At 37.9% G+C, this 23,423-nt stretch overlaps 1 protein-coding gene across 17 annotated transcripts in view; it reads left to right on the forward strand.

Annotated features, from left to right (window-relative positions):
* The first annotated feature begins 2,373 nt into the window (after positions 1-2,373).
* RBM26 (RNA binding motif protein 26) overlaps positions 2,374-23,423 on the forward strand; it is an 82,849-nt gene continuing 61,799 nt past the window's right edge. For 10 of the 17 annotated variants that reach the window (XM_010855108.1, XM_010855110.1, XM_010855109.1 and 7 more), the window contains exon 1: positions 2,397-2,538. In XM_010855108.1, coding sequence (XP_010853410.1) covers positions 2,468-2,538 — 71 coding nt within the window. In that variant the 5' untranslated portion in view covers positions 2,397-2,467. Of the gene's footprint in view, positions 2,539-13,377; positions 13,994-23,423 lie in introns of those variants that run through there. The other 7 variants (XM_010855123.1, XM_010855115.1, XM_010855116.1 and 4 more) reach the window with 2 other exon arrangements.

Here is a 23,423-nt window from a genome sequence, read left to right on the forward strand (position 1 = left end):
CATGGCAAATAGATGAGGAAACAATGGAAACAAGGACAGACTTTATTTTCTTGGGCTCCAAAATCACTGCAGATGGTGACTGCAGCCATGAAATTAAAAGACACTTGCTCCTTGGAAGAAATGCTATGACCAACCTAGACAGCATATTAACAAGCAGAGACATTCCTTCGCCAGCAAAGGTCCGTCTAGTTAAAGCTATGGTTTTTCCAGCAGTCATGAATGGAGTGAGAGTTGGACCATAAAGAATACTCATCACTGAAAAATTGATGCTTTCTAATTGTGGTGTTGGGGAAGACTCTTGAAAGTCCCTTGGACTGCAAGGATATCAAACCACTCAATCCTAAAGGAAATCAGTCCTGAATATTCATTGGAAGGACTGATGCTGAATCTGAAACTGAAATACTTTGGCCATCTGATGCGAAGAACTGACTCATTTGAAAAGACCCTGATGCTTGAAGGTGGGAGAAGGGGACGACAGAGGATGAGATGGTTGGATGGCATCAGACTCAATGGACATGAGTTTGAACAAGCTCCAGGAGTTGGTAATGGACAGGGAAGCCTGGCGTGCTGCAGTCCATGGGGTCCCAAAGAGTTGGACACGACTGAACAACAGAACTGACCTCACAATTCACACTGTTGTGTGACCATCAACACCACCTATCTCGAGAACCTTTTTGCCATTCCAAACTGAAATTCTTTACTCATTAAAAAATAATTTCACATTCTCCCCTGTCCCTCTTGCTCCTGGCAACTAACATTCTATTTTTCTGTCTCTAGGGGTTTGCCTACTCTAGGTACCTCATGTAAGTGGAAACACACAATAATTGCCACTTTGCATTCAGCTTGCTTCATCTGGCTAAATCACTTTCATCAACACTCTGGTTAATCAAAAGCTGGCTTCTAATTTGCAAAATACTTTTCATGCTGTATTTTACAAATGTCTTGATTTTCTTACTTGATCAAATCTTTTCCACTTATTGCTTAAGGAACACTTTAGAAAATTACAAACTCAGAGTTCTTAACAATTTAGTCTACCATTGTGTCTGCCATAAAAAGCTTTTTACTGATCTACTTTAAGTGTCTTTATATTGTGAATTATTTTTAATTCATTATAGTTTACAGGCAGTAAACAGTTTGTAAAGTTCCACCTAGTACCTTAATGGAGGTAAGTAACAGCGAATAGAACAATTGAGGCAGGAATCAAATTTATCTGACCACTCAGGAGAAATGAAGGTAATTTGTTTAGGATGCTGATAGAAAGGCTCTCTCTTTTGATGCTATGTCATTTCCCTATCTGGGGTTGAATCAGTTCTAAATGGACAGAATTGGTTGAATCAGTTCTAAATAGAATTAAAAACACAACAAATACTTCCCTTATTTCTAGCTAGGGGTTTTCAGTCTGAAAATTTTGGATAATAACAAACTACTTGAGAATTAAGGGCTGGAGGAATCCTTAGGTCATTAGTATATCAATAGTGTTTTGCCATAAATCGAGTAATTTTGGACAAAACTAAGCCTCCGGAAGTCTCAGTGCGTTAGATGAGACCATCCCGTTCTTCCCAATCTTGTCCACAGCACAGCATATCCAGAATACAGTACTGCAGAACCCTGGGAAAAAAAGGAGGAGGCAGCACAGCGCAGCACACCTGTAACCCCCGATCGCCTGTGTCCCAACACATCCGAGCGGATGCTCTCAAGAAAGCGGTCCAGTAGCAGTGTCGTTCCAGCCGACGGGCCACGCCGTCTGGTATAGAGTTCGAGCTGCTGAAGTTCCTGCTGATTCTGAAGTCAACAGCCTTTCCCTCCTAGTAAAGAAATAAAGTCTTTACTCCTTAGCAAGACCAAAGCGTGGAAAAGCACAAGGCCCACAAGCCAGGCAAACAAGCAAGACTCGCCACACTTGCCCAGCGTGCACTCCGGGGGGGGGGGGGGGAACCAACTTACGTCTCTTCCCAGCAGGCTCCGGGAGTCACCGCGAGATTTTATCAATTCTCGCGAGATTTATCGGCAGCCATCTTCTTGGGGGTGCTGGGAGCCGGGAAGACCCCCCGAATCGTTCCCATTCAGCTGCCCTTCGTTTTCGCTTTCTTCACTTTTTCCTCTTCTGCGTTGCCAGCAAGCACCTGGTTTCAGGGCTGAGGGCAAGCCCGTGTTTAGGCGCGTGTCGCGCTCTGGTCCAGGAAGATTGGCTGGGGTGGAGGGAAGGGGGAGGGCCCGGGCAAACCGTTGCTGCCTCAGCCGGGGCCGGGGTCCGGGGAGGGGGAGCCCTTGGCACCCCGTGGACTCGCGGCCTACGGCGGTCCCCGCGGAGCTGTTCGCCGATCCGGGCTAGCGGGAACCTGCCACCGGCGCCTCCCACCGCGGCCCACGCGGGCGGCGCGCGGAGTAGGGGGCGGGGGCAGCGGCGGCTGTAGCGGCCGCGACCTGGGCGGCGGAGGAGTGTGACGGGTCCTCGGGGCCGCTGTGGATGGTTTCTAAAATGATCATTGAAAACTTCGAGGCACTCAAGTCCTGGCTCAGCAAGACTCTCGAGCCCATGTGAGTATTCGGGAGCTATTTTACTTGCAGGGATGGAAGGGGGAGATAGGTGGACTCCCAGTTGCCTTAAGTGCCTGCCGTGGAGGCCGAAGCGGTGAACTGAGGTCCCAGGCTCTGTGTTTTCGCCGCCTCCGCCACCTTCGTTCCCAGGTTCAGAATACGCCTGGGAGCCTGAGCTGATTTACCTCATCACTGAGTTGGTTTTTAAACCGATGGCTCTCCTGTTGTTTTCCCGTTATTTGTAGACCGACCCCAGCCTAAACACACAACTCGTTATTTGTCGAGGGCCCCCAGGTCGGTTTCTTTTGGCGAACTCGTGCATGATCTGTTCAGTAGACTGTTTTACTTAGCTTTTTTTAAATGAAGTGAACAGCTCTTTTTAGGGATGTAGAACAGTTCTCGCCCAGCCCACTCATGTTTTACCTAAATACCGTCTCTGAAAGAAAGGCCGTGTCTACCATGTGCTGTCTGGCTCTTAACTGATTGAAAATGTAACAGGTGCTAAGGTGCCCAGTAAAATTTCCCTTTCTCATCTCTGCACGTTTGTTCGCTTGGAGGAAGAAAATGCAATCTAACCATATGGACTGTTTGGCAGTTTTAAGTAGAATCCTATAGGTGTACTCGTGTGTGTGTGTGTGTGTTGGGGGGGGGTGGTGGTTCGAAGTGCTGAAATGTCTTAGATTGGAAAAATTGAATTTTAAGGGTTTACCTTTTAATACATAAAAAATATGGGCCAAGTGTTTTGATCAAAATTGATTTACAGTAAACAATTTAAAGTGCAATGCAGAATATCCACTTATTTAATAGATTTATTAAACGCCTTCTATGTACTGTGGGAGGCATTGGGGCCAGAGTTTTTAAATTCCAAAATCGACAAGGCATAATAGAAAAGTAAATAAGCTAACTTCAGGTAGTAAAGAGTCGTGACAGTAATACTAGAGATCATGTAAAATAGTGTCAACAAGGCCTCTCAGAGGAGGTGACAGTGCAGCAACACCTGAGGAGGAGAAGGAACTGTGTGAAAGTCTGGGAAGACAATGTTCCTTCCAGAAGGAACGACAAGTGCAAAGGCCCTGTAGCGGAAATGATCATGGTTCGATGGGGAAGAGAAAGGCTGTTGTGGCTGCAGGGAATCTTGTGAAGGGGGAACAAAAGGAAAGTTGTGAAGTTGGAGAAGTAGGAAGGGGCCAAATAATGTAGAATCTTCTAGGCTATAGTCAAGAGCTAAGATTTTACTTAAAATCTAATGGGAAGACATTAGATGATTTAAAGCAGGCAGAGATTGACTTTGTTTTAAAACTCCGCCTACTTTGTAGAGATTATTGGATCAAGAATAGAAATAAGGGGACCATGCTGAAGGAAGTTGTAGATGTTTGCGTTAGAGTGAGAGTGGAGACAAATATGTTTAATAAATAGATCTGGTGGGACTTGTTGCTGGATTGGATGTGAGAGATAAGGGAAAGGAAGATCAAGGGTGACTGATGACTAAGAAGTTAGTCTAAGCAACTGAATGTGTGTTGGTTGAGGAGGCTTGGAGAGAGCAGTTTGAGGGGAGAAGGGTGGTTAATTTTAACCAGTAAGTAGAAAGTGTTTGTTAAAATACATCTAAGTGAGATGTGAAATAGGTAGTTGGGTATGCGTCTAGAACTCAAGCCAAGAGTGGAAATACTTGCATTCATGCAGGTAGTATTTAAAGTCACGAGACTGGGAAGTTTCTGAGGAAGAACGTGTAAATAAGGAAAAGAAGAGAGTTCAGGTCTGAGGTTGGAAGAAAAGTGGGATGTATGTCACTAATGAAAGAGATGTATAACAAAAGAGGAAGGTTGTCACCTTGGTGGGATACTGCATAATGGATAAAATGAAGACAGAGGGGCCCTTATGTTGGCAAGGTAGAAGTCATTGGTGAACTTGTTGAAAAGTTTCACTGGAGCAGGATGGTGCAGATAGAAGCCCTGTTTCAATGGGTTGGAGAGAGTGGGCAGCAGTAGAGTATAGTTGTTGAGACCGTGGAGCCAGAATGGCTGCCTTTGAATTCTGTCTCTGCCACTCACCTGCTGTATGATATTGGGTAAGTAACTTAGCTCAGTGCCTCCGCTTCCTCGTGTGTGAGAGGGAGGAAATAATGAATATGTATTAAGAAAATCTTTGAACACTGTCTGGTTTGTAATTAGCACTCAGTAAATGTTAGGTGAACAGAAAACTTAGAATGTTTTGCGTTAAAATAGCATTCCCTTGTATAAGCCTTCAGTTCTCAAATTACTTAGTTTTATTACCATTTTTTCTTCTTATTGAAGAGAAGATTATTTATAGTTGATTAGTGTGTTTCTTGTAATTTTTTTTCGTAGTTTTAATAAAGCACATTCAGATATCATGTAGCATACTCAGATGACTGTAGCCCTGCAGTCTTCACTGCTGGAATAAGGCACTACTTGTAGAACCTAGACAGTGGGAGGAGCTGGGATTGGTCCTTTTGTAAAGTACACTGCTGTGGTAAAATTGAACGCGTATCCAAGTTCCTGTCCCTTTAACTGCACTTCAGGGGAATTCTTTTAGATGACTTTTAAAGCTGATTCCAGTTATTTAAGACCTATGGTTTCTAACCTTGGTTTTGTGAAACTTTAAGATGTGTTTATTATCTAAAGAGACTTTTTCTTTTTTTTTTTTTGGCCAAATTTGAGGCATCTATTTGAGGCAGGACCATACGAAGATAGAACTTGAAATTTGTATAGAACTTTTAACTTATTTGTGCTAGTAAAGTATCTCATGGTTTTGGACCTGCCTTGTAGTTTAAATGTATAAATTCAGTAAGTATTTATTGAGCACTTAATGTCCTCTGTGCTAAGCAGTGTGTTAAGATATGGGTGAAACGGTAGGAAACATGACATGAAATGACCATCTTCGTATCGTTTACCAGGGAAGACAGATGTTAAACAAGTAACTATAAGACTGGTGAGCATGATGAATCCAGAGTGCTATGAAAATATATGTCTGGAACATCTGGAAAGACTTTTGTTGCCTGACAGTATTTCATCTCAACAAGGAAGGATGAGTAGTTTGTTGGGGCAAAAGGATGGGAATGGAGAGTTGTAACAGCAAGGTTTTTGATGGCAGATCGTATGATGACCCTATAATGAAGGAAGGAAACGTGAAAAAAAGAGCCATGGGAACCGTAGTGGCAGATAGCTCCTGAGACAGGAGCCAGATTGCACGAGACTGTTGAGTCATGTTAAGGATTTGGGATGTCATTGAAGGATAGTGGGAAGCCAGTGAAGGGTTTTTGGGGGAGGAGAGTTTTCAGATGGACATTTGGGGGGATGGGGTGGGGAGTCAACCTGGTTGCAGTTTCAACATGAAATAGAAGTTGGTAAATCTGTATTTTATTTGATTATAAGGTCTGTAGGTATATCAGGATTCCAAGTTTTCTTTTTCATAATTTATTGAAAATATATGTGTTAAAATTATCATCTTGAAATACTTGATGTTTTTGTTCTCCAAAACATTTGCTTAGTCATACATGCTTATAATAAAATAAAATAGATGTTGGTCTTTCCTGTATCATTGATTTCTTTTTCATAACATTAAGCTCTCTTTTGATGTTTTTTTGTTTTTTAAACAAAAGACTTTCTGCTGTATTTTAAAACTTTTTGTGAGTTTACATATCACTAAATGTGATTTAATAAAATCATGGATTATTTTCAGTTTAAGGGAAACCTCAAGATCTAATCAAACCCCTTGCTGCTGCTGCTGCTAAGTTGCTTCAGTTGTGTCCGACTCTGTGCAACCCCGTAGACGGCAGCCCACCAGGCTCCCCCGTCCCTGGGACTCTCCAGGCAAGAACACTGGAGTGGGTTGCCATTTCCTTCTCCAATGCATGAGAATGAAAAGTGAAAGTGAAGTCGCTCGGTTGTGTCCGACTCTTAGCGACCCCATGGACTGCGGCCCATCAGGCTCCTCCATCCATGGGATTTTCCAGGCAAGAGTGCTGGAGTAGGGTGCCATTGCCTTCTCCAATCAAACCCCTTAGTTTTTCCAAAAATAAAATTGAGAGAGACTTAATGACATGCCCAAGTTTTGTTGAACTTAGTAGTGAAGAGCAGAATGCCTCATTTTGTGCTGCTACTAGGTCGTGCTGTGGAGGTACCGTTGTGTAGTGGAAAGAAAACATTTTTGTGTCCACATAGACCAGTGTTCAGATCTCTCAGCTCTGCCAACAGGCAAGTGAACCTCCCTTTTCCTTGTTAGTATGATAGGAAGAATTATACCTATTTCTGTAGGTGAAAGAATTAAATGAGACATATTTTTAAGATCCCAGCCCCTTCCCCCCAACTCCCAGGAGAGAGAGAGAGAGAGAGAGAGAGAGAGAGAGAGAGAGAGAGAGAGAGATAAGCAGTGAAAAAAGCATTTACCCAAAGGGAATGTTCTGAAATACAAAGAGTACCTGCTGTGCAATCTGGGGAGCTCAGTCTTACAGGCAGGCATTATTTCAGTCTACTTAGGTTTCTTTCACTCATTTTGACCTTTTCTTCCTCTTTTATATCTAACCAAATTTTTAGCTTAAAGTTTAAGACAAATATGGTATTTAATGCCTAACTCTTTAGCAACAGTTACCGGGGGAAAACATATTAAATAAGTTATCTGCTCTCAAGTCCAAGGTATTTTAAAGCTATATTATCTACTGCTGACAACATAGAAAACAGACCAGATTACAACAGCTGTGACAAGTCAAATAAATTTGATAAGGTTCACAGATGCTACAGTAATAAGGAAGATATAAGTACAACAGTTACACTGTATTGATCTTAAATACCAGTTTGATTAAACACAGGTTACATTGCTGTTATTGCTACTGTTAACATTTGTATACATTGTTAAACCTTTGTATTACTTTCAAGTTCTATGAGGTAAATACTCCTCCATTTTGCAAGTGATGACACCTGAGGTACTGAAGCATGAAGTTAAAATACTTGCCCAGAGTCACACATCTTACGTGTGCCTGAACAGTGATTTAGACTCAATGTTTTGACTCTGGAGCCTTGTTCTTAGCTTACTACAACATAATGCAGTGTATCCTTTCCTACTCCTCTATGTGTGCCTCTGTATGTGTACTTTTTTTTACTATTAGATTTTTGTAGTAGTAGCTGCTATTGTGGAAAAGGCAATGGCATCCCACTCCAGTACTCTTGCCTGGAAAATCCCATGGACGGAAGAGCTTGGTGGGCTGCAGTCCATGGGGTTGCTCAGAGTCTGACACGACTGAAGCGACTTAGCAGCAGCAGCAGCAGTAGCTGCTATTGTAAAGGAACAAAGTTCTTAGGCATTGTGATTATCAGTGCTTTAGAGTCTAAGACAGAAACCTAGAGTTTTGTAGTCATTTCTCCTTTACCCACACTTAGTACTATACCTTTCTCACCACATTAAAATATATTTTTGTTTTATAGGGAGAACTGAAAGGTGATCTTTTTGTTTCTGAATTTTATTTACTCTTCCCCTCCTTTGATCTTTCATTTTCTGCAGACCCTTTTGGGTATAGTCAGTCTCTAATTCCTTAAGCTCAGCAAAAAACAAAACGAATTAAATCCTACTTCTAGTCGTTTTCACACTAGCTTTCTTTTCCTGTCACTGTTCAATCTTGCAATAGTAGTCAGCCTTTACTTTTTCACCCATTTGTCCCCAACCATTTACTTCTTAACGCCTTAACAGTAGTTTATACTCATGTGCAACCGAAATTGCTTACCCCAGTGTTATCATTGAGTTTGTTTATTAAATGTGAAGACTTATAGAAATTTTAGTTCTTTGACCTCTGTGTATGACATTAGACAGTGTTGATAGCTGCTTTTTTTTTTTTTTTCTTTAAACTTCTCATGACTTAGATCTCTAATATTTTGGTTCTCTTTCTCACAAATCAGTCCTATCTCCTTAAGCTCTTTTTCCTGCCTTTGAATTGTATTTTTCTTTGTTCTGTTCCCATTGAGTCTTTTTTCTTAATCATTACCACTCCTGACCCTTTATTCACATTCATTCCTATGGATGGTTTCTGTTGTAATACGTGCCAGTGGTTTTAAAAACTGTGTATGTGTGTGTATGTTGTAGTTGCTTTGAAAGTTTGATTAAAGACTCCCTTCCTCAGGATATTGCATATACATATTTGAATTTTAGAGCTTTTTCAAGAGTACCTGTAAGCATTTATTTTTCTCATAGGTATGTCTAGGCTTAATTGCTTCAAAGTTTTATACTCTGAAACTCTGATTGCTAGCTCTGTGCCTGATCCTTTTCACCTGAACTTCAAACCACTGTATGTTTCTGAAAATAAAATATTCACTTATTTCCGTTTCATTTTTCCAAATTATTTGGGCTTGCACTTGTATTTTTTTGGCTTCTCCTTCCATTCCTTTCCCCCAATTCAGTTAGTCATTGGGTTCTGTCTTTTTATTTTAATAATTCTTACTAATGACAGCGGTCAGTAGGGAACCCTGCACTCCTTATCTAAACCACTGCAGTTTGCTTTCTAACATACCTCCCTATCTCCAGTCTTTTTCTCGTTTGGAGTTCTTTTGGCCTGGATACCCAGCTTTTTTATTGTATTGTGTGATCAAAATCTTCAGCACTTCTAAATAATCAATTGCATACTTCTTAACTTGACTTTTAGAACTCTAATGTCTGTTTCAAATTATCTTTCCAGTTTATATCTTCCTACTTTTTACGTTATAAGTCTTAATTTCAACAAAAGCTGAACTTTACATTCTGATTCCCTATCACACAGTTTATACTGTCCTTTTTCCCCCAACGTTATGTAGAAGGTAACATTCATTGAGTCCTTACTATTTGCTAACGTTTGTGCATTCATTGCGTGCGAGCTGGGTTCTGTTATCCCAATTTTAAAGATGAAGAAGAAATTGACTCTTAGGAAGTTTAAGTAATATACTTCATTCATGGCTAATAAATGATAAGAGACAGGATTAATGACAAGACATTTCTATTCCAGAGTTTTGCTGTGTATTGTGATGTAATGCCTATCTTGGTTTCTTTGATATACGTTGAAATCAAAGGTCCATTGCAATTCCAGTTCATCCAGAAAGCCATTTATCTGTCCAGTTGAAATCAGTGACTTCCATGAGGCTCCTCTCTTAGTGCTAGTTTGCATAGTTTTTTGAAACTCATCATTTGCAGACTTGTTCAGTAGTTAATTCTTTTGTTTTACTGTTCTTATTAGAGTCTAAGGTCCTTGAAAATAAACTCAAAATGTTAAGTGTTCTCCTGGATAGCACCCAGCACAGTGCCTCGTGGCGGGTGTACACCTGGGTTTCAAATGCATTAGTTGAAATTTCTACTTTGTGCACCCATGATCTAAGGAGAGAGAAAGGCATTTGTATAAAACTGTTTCGGAAAAGCAGATATGTGAGCACTTTGAAGATTTACTAAGCTCTGGGTCTGTTTCACTTTATTTTTACCTTACAGCACTTTCAAATTAACTAAAGACTCTGATTTATCTTTTTTTTTTTTAAGAGGGAAAGGACACAGAAATATTAGCACGTACTCATTAAAGTATGTGAATGCTGCTATATGCAAGATTTCTTAGCTCCATAGAGCTGCACAAAAAATTATGGTAATTCTAGTCTGATGAATTTTATAGCTATATTGGCTAAAATATTTTTCATGACTTTCTTACCACATTTTACTGCTGCAGTCTTAATTGATTTTTCCATCTGAGTGATGAATAGTTAAAATGCATTTAGCATTTACTGTTTTAGCAATTCCTTTTTTTGGCTTACAGTGTTTTTAAATGAATTATTTTATATGCATAAGTCTGGGTATAGGGATAGTATTAGTAACAAAATGGAAAATAATATTTTCCAGTGTTTGGTATGTTTGTGTTGAGAATGACCAAAACTTGAGCTAAGTGTAGGCTTTTAGGAATTTTTCTTCCTCCTGCTTCCTTACTCCCCAGGAATGAGTGGATGGTAAATGCTTCCTGCTGAAGTTATTCACTACCTTCCTACTACTTTGTTTCTGTGGCAAAGTCTTTTTCAGTTTACAGGTGGTAACTTCTGAAATAGGTAAAAGTTTATTTTTAACTTGAGGTTATATTTAGTATTTTGTGTGTATGTAAAAGATGTAGTACTTGGAGATACGTTACTCGTTGGTTCTTTCTGACATATTCTGTGTGTGTGTTCAGTCACTTGTACAAATATGTTATATATATTTTTCTTCTCCTTTTTTCTATAATTGGAGGTCATTCAATATAATACATAAGAGACACCCCCCCTTTTTCAGGTTGCATAGTATTTTAATGTAATGGGTATACCATAGTTTATTTAACCATCGTTTATTGATTTGCTGAACAGATAGAGCCATAGTGTATGTATTTATCATGTGTCAGTTTGTAATTAACATAAACAGATCAGTTGCATAAGTTTTGACAGTTACATATACCTATGTAATCACCGTATAAAACAAGATCTAGAACTTTGTCTGGAAAATTCTCTTGTGCCTCTTTCTGAGTTTTTCTTTCTAGCAAGACATCCACTCTGATGTTGGCATTATGAATATGACTGCTGTGAATATTCTTAATTGAGTAGTTGTGGAAGTATTTTCTTCTGGGGGAGGGGTAAATACCTAGAGGCGTATTTGCTAGGTCATAGGGTAGCTGCATGTTTTCTATTATAAGAAACTTCTAAAGTGGTTGAACTATATCGCATTGCTACCTGTGATTTGTGAGAGTTCCAGTTGCTTCATATCCTCAGCATTATTTAGTATTATTAAGGTTTTTTTTCATTGTTGTTGTTTTTAAACCTTTATAGTATAAAATGACATCTTACCTTTTTTGGACTGACAGTTTAATTCTCTTTATGGTTTTAATTTGCATTTTCCTGATGAGTAATACTATTGAGGACCTTTTCATGTGTTTATTGACTGTCACATCTTTTATAAAGTGGCTGAAGTGAAGTGAAATGAGAGTCTCTCAGTCATGTCTGACTCTCTGCAATCCCAGGACTGTATGCGGTATAGTCCATGGAATTCTCCAGGCCAGAATACTGGAGTGGGTAGCATTTCCCTTCTCCAGGGGATCTAACTCAGGGATCAAACCCAGGTCTCTTGCATTGCAGGCAGATTCTTTACTAGCTGGACCACAAGGGAAGCCCGTGGCTAAGTCTTACTTATTTTTAAAATTGGGCTATCTTATTGCCAATTTCTGCTGCTGCTGCTGCTGCTAAGTCGCTTCAGTCGTGTTCGACTCTGTTCGACCCCGTAGACGGCAGCCCACCAGGGTCCCCCGTCCCTGGGATTCTCCAGGCAAGAACACTGGAGTGGGTTGCCATTTCCTTCTCCAATGCATGAAAGTGAAAAGTGAAAGTGAAGTTGCTCAGTCGTGTCCGACTCTTAGCAACCCCATGGACTGCAGCCTACCAGGCTCCTCTATCCATGGGATTTTCCAGGCAAGAGTACTGGAGTGGGGTGCCATTGCCTTCTCTGTGCCAATTTCTAGGAGCTCTTTATTCATGTAGAATACATGACCTACAGGTTTTTTCCCCTCCTTTGTGACTTGTGTGCAGTAGTCCCTCCTTATCTGTGGTTTTGCTTTCTGTGGTTTCAGTCACCTATGATGAGCTATGGTTTAAAAATATTAGATAGAAAATTTCAGAAATTAACAATTTATAAGTTTTAAGTTGCATGCTCTTATGAGTAACATGATAAAATCTCGCATTGTCCTGCCCAAGATGTGAATCATTCCTTTGTCCAGCATATCCCACTCGTTTGTCACTTAGTAACTGTCCCGGTTATCAGCTTTGCTCTTGTGATATTGCAGTGCTTGTGTTCAAGTAACTTATTTTGCTTAATTATGACTGCAGCACTCAAGATTAGTGACAGGCAGTTTGAATATATCAAAGAGAAGCCATAAAGTGCTTCCTTTAAACAAAAAGGTGGAAATTCTCAACTTAATAAGGAAAGAACAAATTCGGTACTGAAGTTGCTGAGATTTATAGTAAGAATGAATCGTCTATCTCTGAAATTGTGAAAAAGGAGAAAAATTCTTTCTAGTTTTGCTGTCACACTTCAAAGTGCAAAAGTTTTGACAGCTGTGTGGTAAGTACCTAAGATGGAAAAGGCCTTCAATTTGTACAATAACGTATTTTGAAAGGAGAAGAGAGAAAGCGACACTACACTCACGTGAATTTTGTTACAGTATATAGTCATAATTATTCTATTTTATTATTGTTGTTAATCTCTTACTGTCTCTCATTTATATACCTAATTTGTTTATAGGTATGTGTGTATAAGTGGCGGGTAAAAAATCTGCCTGCAATGCAGGAGACGCACAGGAGACCTGGGTTCCATCCCTGGGTGGGGAAGATCCCCTGGAGAAGGAAATGGCAACCACTCCGGTATTCTTGGGTTTCCCAGGTGGTGCTAGTGGTAAAGAACCCACCTGCCAATGCAGGACACAGATGTGGATTTGATCCCTGGGTCGGGAAGGTCCTCTAGAGGAGGGCACGGCAACCCACTCCAGTATTCTTGCCTGGAGAATCCCATAGACAAAGGAGCCTGGTGGGCTACAGTCCCTAGGGTCTCAGAGTTGTACACAACTGAAGCGACTTAGCATGCATACATCCCTGTGTGGGAAAAAACTTAGTGTATAGTAGGGTGTATCTGTGGTTTCAAGCATCCACTGGGTGTTTTGAAATGTATTTCCACCGTGGATAAGGTGTGCGTGCAGTTGCTCAGTCGTGTCTGACTCGTGATCTCGTGGACTGTAGGTCCCCAGGCTCCTCTGTCCATGGGATTTTCCAGGCAAGAACACTGGAGTGGGTTGCCATTTCCTTCTTCAGGGGTCTTCCCAAGCCAGGGATCAAACCCATGTCTCCAGCAGCGCAGGTGGATTCTTTACTACTGAGCCACCTGGGAAGCCCTGTGGATAAGGGGGGACTACTATATAATAATGTCATTTTGTGGGCAGAAATTTTTATTTTTATTAAGTCCAATTTATTTTTGTTTTATGGTTATGTCTAACAAGTCTTTATCTCCTCCAAGATCATAAAGACATTATATGTTCTAGAAATTTTCTGCCTTTTGGTAGGTTTAGGTCCATTCATCTCAAATAAATTTTTAAAATAATGTATATGGAGGCATTCAGACAAGCCACCTGTTCTTACTTGGCCCTGTAATAATTGTTTCTCTGCTCCAAACTCTGACATTTAGGCTTGTTTGGCCTACCTGTGTGTCCATCAGGCACACAAACTTGTGTTTATTAACAGTTTTGGCAAGCCAGCCCAGTAGTCTGTTTCAGTGGCAGATTGACTCTGCCCAGGAGCAGCCTCTTCCCCAAGTCCCCAGCACCTGCCAGAGCTCATGTCGTTCTGGGGAACTCAGGAGGACTCTCCCTGACAGGGACTGGCTGCCCTGGCTCAAGGCTGTTTGGAGTCAAGAAACGAAAAACCAGAAGTGCATATGGAATGAGGTAGGGCCAGTGGCTCTTTTATCTGTTTTTAAAATAAGTATATTGTTAATTTTCCCATAAATGGTCCCTAAAAAAGACTTTCCTATTGGATGACTTGGCTTGTTGTTTGATAATTAACTGTACTTATAAGTCTGTTTCTGAACTCTGTCTTGGTCCACTGATATTTGGCATGTTGGTTGATAATTAACTGTATATATGAGTCTATTTCTGGACTCTGTCTTGGTGCAGTGATATGTATGTATTCTGATGCTTATACCACACGGTCTAAATAACTTTATAATTTTTGAAATCAGGTTATGTAAATCCTCCTAGTTTGTCCTTTTGAAAAATTGTCTCGGTTTTGCTGGATTCATTTCCCTATAAAGGTTTCAGTTTCTGCGAGAAGGCCTGTGTTGATTGTTGATAGGGATTGAATTGAATGTAGAGATCAATTTTAGAAGAAAGAGGATCATTTTTCAAATTCTGTTGTTATTTATAGAAATATGATTGATATTTACATATTGACCTTGTATTTTGCAACTAAGTACCCTTATTATTTACAGTAGCTATTTTATAGATCCTTCGAAATTTATCAGTCATGTTATCTGTGATAGTTTTACATTCTGATTTTTTTTTAAATTTTCATTTCTTGTATAGGTTAGGAACAACAGTGCAAGTTAAATTGAAGTGGTCTAAGAGTTGACATCCTTGTTTTGTCCAAGTCTTAGGGGAAAGAGACCTAGTGTTTCAGTATTAACTGATGTTAGTGCTAGGTTTTTTTATAATTGCCTTTTACCAGATTGAAGAAATTCTCTTCTGTTCTTAATTTGCAGAGTGATTTGTCATGAAAAGGTAAAGAATTGTCAAATCTTTGTCTACATCTATTGAAATGATCACGTGCTTTTCTCTCTTTTTCTGTTAATATTGTACGTTACATGGATTGGTTTTCAAATGTTAAGCCAACCTTGGATTTCTAAGATAAACCCTGCTTGGTCATGATGTAATTATCCTTTTTATGCATATTACTGGATTTGATTTGCTAATATTTTGTTAAGTTTTGCTTCTGTTTATGAGTGCTGTGTGTATTTTATTTTTTCTTTAAAATGTTAGATTTCACTGATGAAGCATCTGGGAATGAAGATTTAGTTGTGAAATGGATCTTTTATTACAAAATCAGTTTATTTACTAGGTATAGGTCTATTTAGGTATTCTGTTTCTTCTTGTGTCACTTTTGGTAATTTATGTTTTTCAAGGATTTTTCTCTTAAGTTGCTAGATTTATTGACACAGAGTTGTTTGCAGTGTTGCCTTATTATTCATATAATGACTAGAATCTATTTGATGCTTCCCCTCCTCTTTTAAAAATTATACCTGATTTTGGTAATATTACTTTTTTATTTTCTTGACCAATTTTGCTAATAGTTTATCAATTTTATTCATCTTTTGCCAAGAACAGTATTAGCTTTGATTGTTTTCTATTTTGGTGTTATATTTTTATCATTTCCTTTTTCTACTTAGAGTTTAATTTGCTGGCTTTTCCTTCTTTCTTCAGAGGAAAGCTTAGGCCATTGGTTTTATATTTTTCTTATAGTTTCAAAAACTAGGGCCTGGAGGTAAAGCACAGGCAGGTATCCAGAATCTTGTTAATGCTGAGATTCTAGTTCTTATAAAAGGCAAGATCCTGCTAGTGATAAAAACTTTTTTTTTTTTTAAACCAGCAATGTTGGACTATAATGTATCAGGTACTTCAAAATGTTGGTCACTGAACATCATGGCCACAAACCTTTAAAAACTGTTTCCATTTTATATAATTTGAGGTGTTGCATGGGAGTTCTAAATTGATCCATCATAATGTGAAATTCACTGTGTGATTCAAATGTAACAGTGCAAAATTGAATATAAAGGCATGCATAATCTTTCTCTTAGAAATCTAGAGGGGTTATGATTTCAAATATTGTGCAATTAGATTAAATCATAATGCAACAGTTTAAAAAAAAAAAAAAAAGATGATCCTGATCATGCCCTCAAAAACATTTGAAGCCAGTGGTGAACTGAATCAAACTAAGTTTCTTACAAAACCCAAGCCATATCAGTTACAGAACAGTTGACTCCACTCTAGTGTCCTAGCAAAAGAAAGGACATACCCTTTACTGAAGGTAAATCTTATTTACTTGAGTCTCCACCTCAGTGTTCTTTTACACAAATTTTCAGCTTAATGCAATAACAAGGAACACAAATAGTAAGAAAGTAAGATTCACTTGAGAAGAAATAGTCAATGGAGAGATGACTCAAGTATTAGAATTATTAGACAAAAACTTTAACTATGATAAAAATGCTGAAGAATTTATTTAAGCATTTGGAAAACAGGCACAAAGATATGGGGAACTTCAGTTAACACACAGAAGCTATTCAGAAGAATTTAATGGAGAAATCTAGAAATGAAAAGTACAGCTGAAATAAGCAGACTGGACACCATAGGAAAAAAAAACAGCAGTGAACTTGAATGTAGGAAAATAGAAAATACCCAAGTCAAAGGGAGAAAAATAATTTTAAAAGATACATCTGAGATCTGTAAGACAGTATCAAACAGTCTAAAATATAAGTTACTGAAGTCCTGGAAAAAGGGAAGAAAAATGAAGCAGAAAAAATGTTTGAAGACATAACAACCAAGGACTTTCCAAAATGGGTGAAAGACATTAAAACATAAATCCAAATTGGCAAAATCAAGCAGGATAAAATATGTGTGTGTATGTGTCTGTGCACACACTCACACACAGCTGTGGGCATTTCATGGTCACACACTGCTGACCAAATAAAAAGACTTTTAAAAGTAGTCAAAGAGAGAAAAAAGACAGATACTTTACATATAGGAAAACAAAGACTCAAATAGTGGCTAATTGCTTATCATCATCGATGAGGGACCGTGGCAATAGTATTATAAAACAGTGAAGTGTATACACACTCAATATTTACCAGCTAAAACCACAAGAGTAGTTGTGGAAGTAGGGAAGGAAAACTAGAAGAGATCTGCCAGGGCACTCCCAGCTTTCAACTAGCAAAGTCAAGAAGAATAGGAGGGCTGAGCAAACTCCTTTTAGGATTCCAGGTCTTCACAGAGTTGGTTGGTTACCCAACAAAAAGAAAAGGGAAGGAGCAAGAAAACAACTGCTTATATTCTTATCAATTTTCTGTTGCTTACTGGCAGTTTAAAAATTGATGTGGAAAAAGCACTTATAAAAATCTTCAGTTATAAATAAAAAACATAAAAAAATAAACTGTCAGTGTGACCCTTGTATTTATACTATTTGATGATGGCTATAGTACCTACTTTACATTTTCAGAAAAGTTTTTTATAGTAACAGATTGTGAAAGAGATAGATCTCATTTTGAAGAGTTTCATAAATTTGTACTTACCAGTTTGTGAAGTATTTCAAGCACTTTTCTCAAATTGGATATGTTAAAGTTTTGAAACTTCTTAAGACATCGAGTGCCCCAAATTGGAAGAGCAGTTCTGTGAGGAATTATGACTATTCATTATGCTTAGGAAAAGGTTTTTGACTCCAGCTAGCCTTTGTTGGTTTCAAATTAAGAAGGGATGAATCATGCCATACTGAAGTGTATGGACATTTTGGGGACTAGGTTATAGGATACTGGGAGGGTTAATTAAAGTAATGGAGTAATTGGTCAGATCTTCTTTTAAGAATGAAACTATGGTATTTAGAGATTTGATTAAGTTGTAACATTTTGGAGACAAGAAAGACTAAATAGCAATTTTTTAGTCTAGTTTTAAGAGTGAGTTGTAAAATGTCTAAATTTGGACTTCTGCAGAAAGTAGGAAGATAGAAGTACTATTCTTTGAACATGTGTACTGAATGTAATGAGGGCCATCTCAGCAGTCAGGGTATGGAAGAAAAAGCAGCCAGGAAGGACTTGTCAAAATGCTTGTGGACTTTTTTTTATTGACCTTTCTTGAGATCCATGACAGCTCTGAATTTGTTGGCACACTTTTATATTTGCTATAATTGGGTTTGATCTTAACTGAAAATTGTTTTTTGTGTGTTTTAGTTGATATACCCCTGATTAAGAATGCTATTACTTATTGTGGTGTTTAGTACAGTTCTTCACCAGTGTGATTGGTTCTAGGGAAAAGATAGACTTTGTTATCTAGTCTGAAACAGACAAGTACACCAATAGTAACATTTTAACAGTGATAGAAATATGTACAGATCTTGCTTCCTGGGAATTCAGGAAAAATATGTAAAATGTTTCTATTTGGTTATTCTTTATCTTTCCCAAGGCTCAAACCTTGCTCACCAGTTCAGAAGAGGGAGTTCTGTGGCTTTTGAAAAAGATCTGGAGGAACCATTTTGGATGTTTTTTTCAATTTTTTTTTTTCAGATTACATACTGAATTATTTTAAATTCAATTAAAGTAGGGGAGGTCGAGTGCAATGATGGTGAAAGCTTTTGTATCTTATTCCTAAAAAATGACCCACTTGGTCAGGTTATATGGTTCAGTGCCTTTGTTTTAAAAATGAGAAAGCGGAAGCCTAGAGAAATAAAATACTAACCCAGGATTACGTAATAAATGAATAAAGTAAGATAACACTAGAAATCTGAAAACCTGGGTTTTTGGAGTTCAGTGCTTTTCAATACCAGACTGCTTCAAGGAAAAGCTGACAGTTTGGCTTAGAAGAGAACATAGATTTGAAAGGGAATAGTGCTTAAAATATAGTAACTAAATTTTAACATCTTTTCAAAGGGAGTGGTGATAATAAGCATCTTATAATTTCACATTTTTAATCTGTTTTTTCATTAGTAGTGCATTTGCTTTGGTGTTTGCAGGTTAATGCTTTCTCATTTGTAATCATATTTATTTGTAATTATTTCTAATTTGGCAGAGCAGCTGTTCTCTCAGATAAGGAAACTGAAGCTTAGTTCTTTAGCTGTGAGATTTGTGAGGTGGAAAGTATCCCCTTTTTAGTGAAAAAAATTTCAGTGTGATTTGATAACAATATTAGAAAACTATTGTGGCAATATTAGAAAAAACCTAGAAGTCTATCATAAGCTACACAGTATTAGCCAGACTTTTTTTTTTTTAACATATGAGGGAGCAGGTAGTAAGAATTTAATTGAAAATAGAATGACAATTAGGTTTTTCAGATTTCTAGTCTTAGTGCTATTTCTTTTGGATAATTCTGCCCCTTCTTAGTCAGGGGAGAAAATGTTCCTTAGCCTCTGCTAGTAACTGAAGGGATGAAATGCTCTAGATCTGTTTTCTAACTAGGTAAATGGGAACCCACATATAAGTAGCTAAGAAGTGGCCTTTGGAAGCCAGAGCCCTTTCCCAGTGAATTTGATTCTTCCTCAGCTGTGAATTGAAATGTAAAACATTTAAGAAATAATGGAGTTTTGTTGAGGGGTGCCATATCAGCATTTCACCTGCAGTCTGCTTCTCTTTTGAGAGAGAATTCTGTTAACATTAATTTGCTATTTGGGCTACTGCTTTTTGCACTGAAAAGTATGAAGTCTGACTCTTAGGGAGTTTGAAGACTGTCTTTGAATTAGACACTTGATACTTGATGAATAACTTCTAAAGCAGTGATTCTCAACTGTGTGACTCCTGGGATTTCCTGAGACCCTTGCATGAAGTCTGTGAGGTCCCTATTTTTCCAATTGTATACCAGTTGAGGAGGTATTTTCTTCATATATTTCATATATGAAATATAGTTCATAGCGTATTACGACGGATTAAATGTAAAAGATAAAAGAACCTGTCTATTATTTAAGCCAGGCATCAACGGTATTTGCCAAAAGAAAAGAAATATTATCAGTTTCACCAAAGTTTTATTTTCTTGTGGTAATATAACTGTATTCATAAAAAGTATAGGGTACAGATTTCGCCTGATTTCTGAAAACAGTGTTCCTGTGAAACTTTCCTTAAGCCAGAATGTCATGAAGTGAAGAAGTCATTACTTTAGGACACATCTTGTTAATGGGTGCACAGAATAAGTTGGAATAAAGCATAGATGCTTACAGACACAGTTCAGAGCATGGTGGCCTGATGCTGAGATGCCTAGTGTAGCTCCTGGGAAAGGATCTTAGCAGCCCCACTCTGTCTGCCCATGATAATAGCTACTTCTCTTCAACTTGCTACAAAACAAATGCTGGAGACTTTCAGCTTTTCATCTTTTCTCATAAAAGTGAAAATCCTTTCCAAATTTCTTGTGGTTATTAGTTAGCAGTAAAAGTTTCACAAAATGACATAAAGCAAATTTTCAAAAAGTAGGGGGTATGTGTGTTAATTTCAGGTTATTCAATTAGTCATTGAGCTCTGTGCAGGGCTGCCCTGCAGTGGGGATATAGCTCAAATTAGAGAAAGTCAGTCATTTCCCAGAACCAATATGATGATGCTGTTGGAGAGGGGAGGCTGCTCTTGCTGTCAGAATAATGTAAGTTCAGAACTGCTCAGGGCCATTTTTGTTGCCACATGGAGAACGCCTGCCTCAAAATGAAGAAAATTCAAAGGAGAGCAGAATGGAAAGGAAGGGTCCTGGTAATAGCATTTAAACTCCTGGATCTAGCTGTGTCTACACTTGGACTTCCCACTTGTTTATATCCATAAGTTCCTCCTCTTGTTTACTCTTCCTGCCTCCTCCCAAGTATTTATGTTAAATTGTAATGGGTCTATTTAGTTATTTTAAGCTAAATAATGTAGAATTTTTTCAGTTTTAAATTTTATTATGATAAATAATGGCATATAGAATCATTTTAAGTAAAAGCTCTTCTGGGTTCTCTCTAATGCGTAAAGTGTAAAAGGATTCTGAGACCAAAAATTTGAGAACCACTGCTCTCAAGGTAAGGAGGCATTCCTGCCATTTCTTGAGGGTAATATGAAAGAATGAAGGAACTAACTAAGTAGTTTTCAGCATTATAATTGCATGTTTTGTGATAAGTTTTTACCAGTGATGATAAGTGGTATGTGTGATAGTCATGGATGGATCATGTTTAGATATATATGCTTGCTGTGATGTTCATATTATTTTGTAGAATGAAGTGGGCATGTAATAATTCTAAATGAGTAACCTTTCCTGTAACTAATTACTACATGCAAATAATCTATTTTCCCTCTTTATTTGAATTGGATGAAGCTGTATAATAAACTATGGTAATCGAATTTTTCAATGTATATAGTCTGTTGCAGTGGAATTTGGATTTTTAAAAGAGTAATTTGAAGTACAGAATATAGTTGCATGACTTTGATGCAAATTAGATATTTTTCTTGAATATAAAGTGAAAATTTGGTAGGAACAGACGTGGGTGTATATCCGTGTTCTAAAGTTACTGAGTTAACATATTTAAATTTAATTTTTAATTCCCACTGCCACCTCCAGTTCCTCCTTCTCAAGATTACTGAAAATGGAAGCTTGGGTTACATTTCATCAGTTATCTTCCACTGAATTTCTAAAGCCTCCAAGAAACTTGAAGAAAACGAAACCAACTACTCTTTGAAATATTGTACTGCAGTACAGTATTTTTTCACTTTACTGTCTCATTACTATTTCGAAAGTATTAATTACAAAATAAAAGCTAATATGATGATGTTAGGATTAATTAGAGCCTTTATATTTGGGTTCTTTTTTAAAAATGTATAGTTGATTTACAGTGTTGTGTGCTGTGCCAGTCCCTGCTATATAGCAAAGTGACTGTTGATTCGTGTTTTTTGAAGTCTTTCTTAAGAAAATAAAGTTCTTTTGAGATTTTATTAAAAATTTGATCTTTTGCATTGCTTTGGCTTTTCCAGCTTATTTAGTACATGCCCAGATGTATTTAGTCCCCTGCCCAGATACAGCTGGAGGAGAATGAGCCTCTTAGATGTTCACCCCATGCTTTTCAGGGGCATTATTATTATTTATATCCTTAACAGAGTGTATTCAGAGATTGCTAAAGTTTTGTTTTTATGCCTTTAAAATCATTGATTTGAATGACTTCATAGTGGTCCGATGTTAATTTTAAATCCTTACAAAAGTGAGAGATCCAAATGTTTGTGAGTGCTCCCTTTGCTCCATCCTACTGGACTCCGGTCCCCTGTGTGTCAAGTAGATTCCCACCTGAGGTCTTTCCTGTTGGGTTCCTTCTTTTTTCTAGAAGAAGGATTTTTTTCTAGAAAGCCAAAAAAGCTTGCTTGTACTATGTTCTGTTCCCTATCTAACCTCAGATCCGTGTTTAAATACCCTTCCCTGATAATCTTACCTAGGATCTACTCATTCATTCCTTCTTCCCTTTTCTTTCTCTTTTCCCCCTTCACTCCTTTTCTGTACTTTATTCCCTTATTGTTGTTTAGTCACTAAGTCATGTCTGACTCTTTGCGACCCCATGGACTATGCTGCCAGGCCCCTCTGTCCATAGGATTTTCCAGGCTGAAATACTGAAATGGGTTGCCATATCCTTTTCCTGCATTGGCAGGTGGATTCTTTACCTCTGAGCTAGCAGGGAAGCCCTGTATTCCCTTACCTTGCATTTTTTCTCTTCAGAACTCTTGTCTACTTGAGAATGCCTTGTTTGTATGTATGTATGGTCTGTCTGCTCCCTTCATCTCCAGTGAAATAAATTCTGTAAGGATAGGAACTTTATGGTTTTCAAATTTGTATCCCCAGGATTCTAGAATAGTACCTGACATTTTAGGTGCTTATTAAATATTTTTGAAAGGTGAATATGCTGTTAGAAAATAATCAATAAACTAAAGTTTTATTCTCAGAACTTTATAAAAATGGAAAAGAAAGGGCCCTGACAAGTGAGCTAATAATCTAATGAAATTTGTACGTGTATTCTCTTTTTCTCTTTCTTTCAGTATTGTCTTAGTTACTGTGTTAGATGCAGAGGCTACATATATGAGTAAGAAGTTGTATTTTTGGATTTTGATATATTTTTGATGAAACTATATTTTATAGTTTATATTTTATCTATAGTATAAAGTTGCTACTCATTTTTATAGATTTGAAAAGAATGCTGTATTATCTTTTTATATATCTACACAATACCCCATGAACAAATTAAACCTAAGGATTACACTCTTTGAGGTTTGTGAGGGATTTACTATCTAATTAATTTAGTGCTTGTCTGCCAGGGGCTGTTGAACTTAGGCTTGAAACCTTTCTAATGATAGAGAATTCACTTTCTTACAGGCAGTTTATTCAGCCTTTGGGAGGCCTTTGATTATTAAAAAATTCCGTCTCTATTTTAAACCAGAATCTCTTGCTTCCACTTATTGGTTCTAATTATATCCCATGGAGGATGTATTGAATAAAGGTGATCCTCCTTCGTGATAGCCCTTCAATTATTTGAAAACCTACCAAGTTCACTCTGACATTTCAGTTTTCCAGGCCAAGAATCTCTAGCAAGCTATCTGATGATGATACACATTTCCATTCTGGTCAGTTTCTAAGAATGCTT

Source organism: Bison bison, unplaced genomic scaffold (genome assembly GCF_000754665.1).
Source record: "Bison bison bison isolate TAMUID 2011002044 unplaced genomic scaffold, Bison_UMD1.0 scf7180017864354, whole genome shotgun sequence".
NCBI lineage: Eukaryota > Metazoa > Chordata > Mammalia > Artiodactyla > Bovidae > Bison > Bison bison.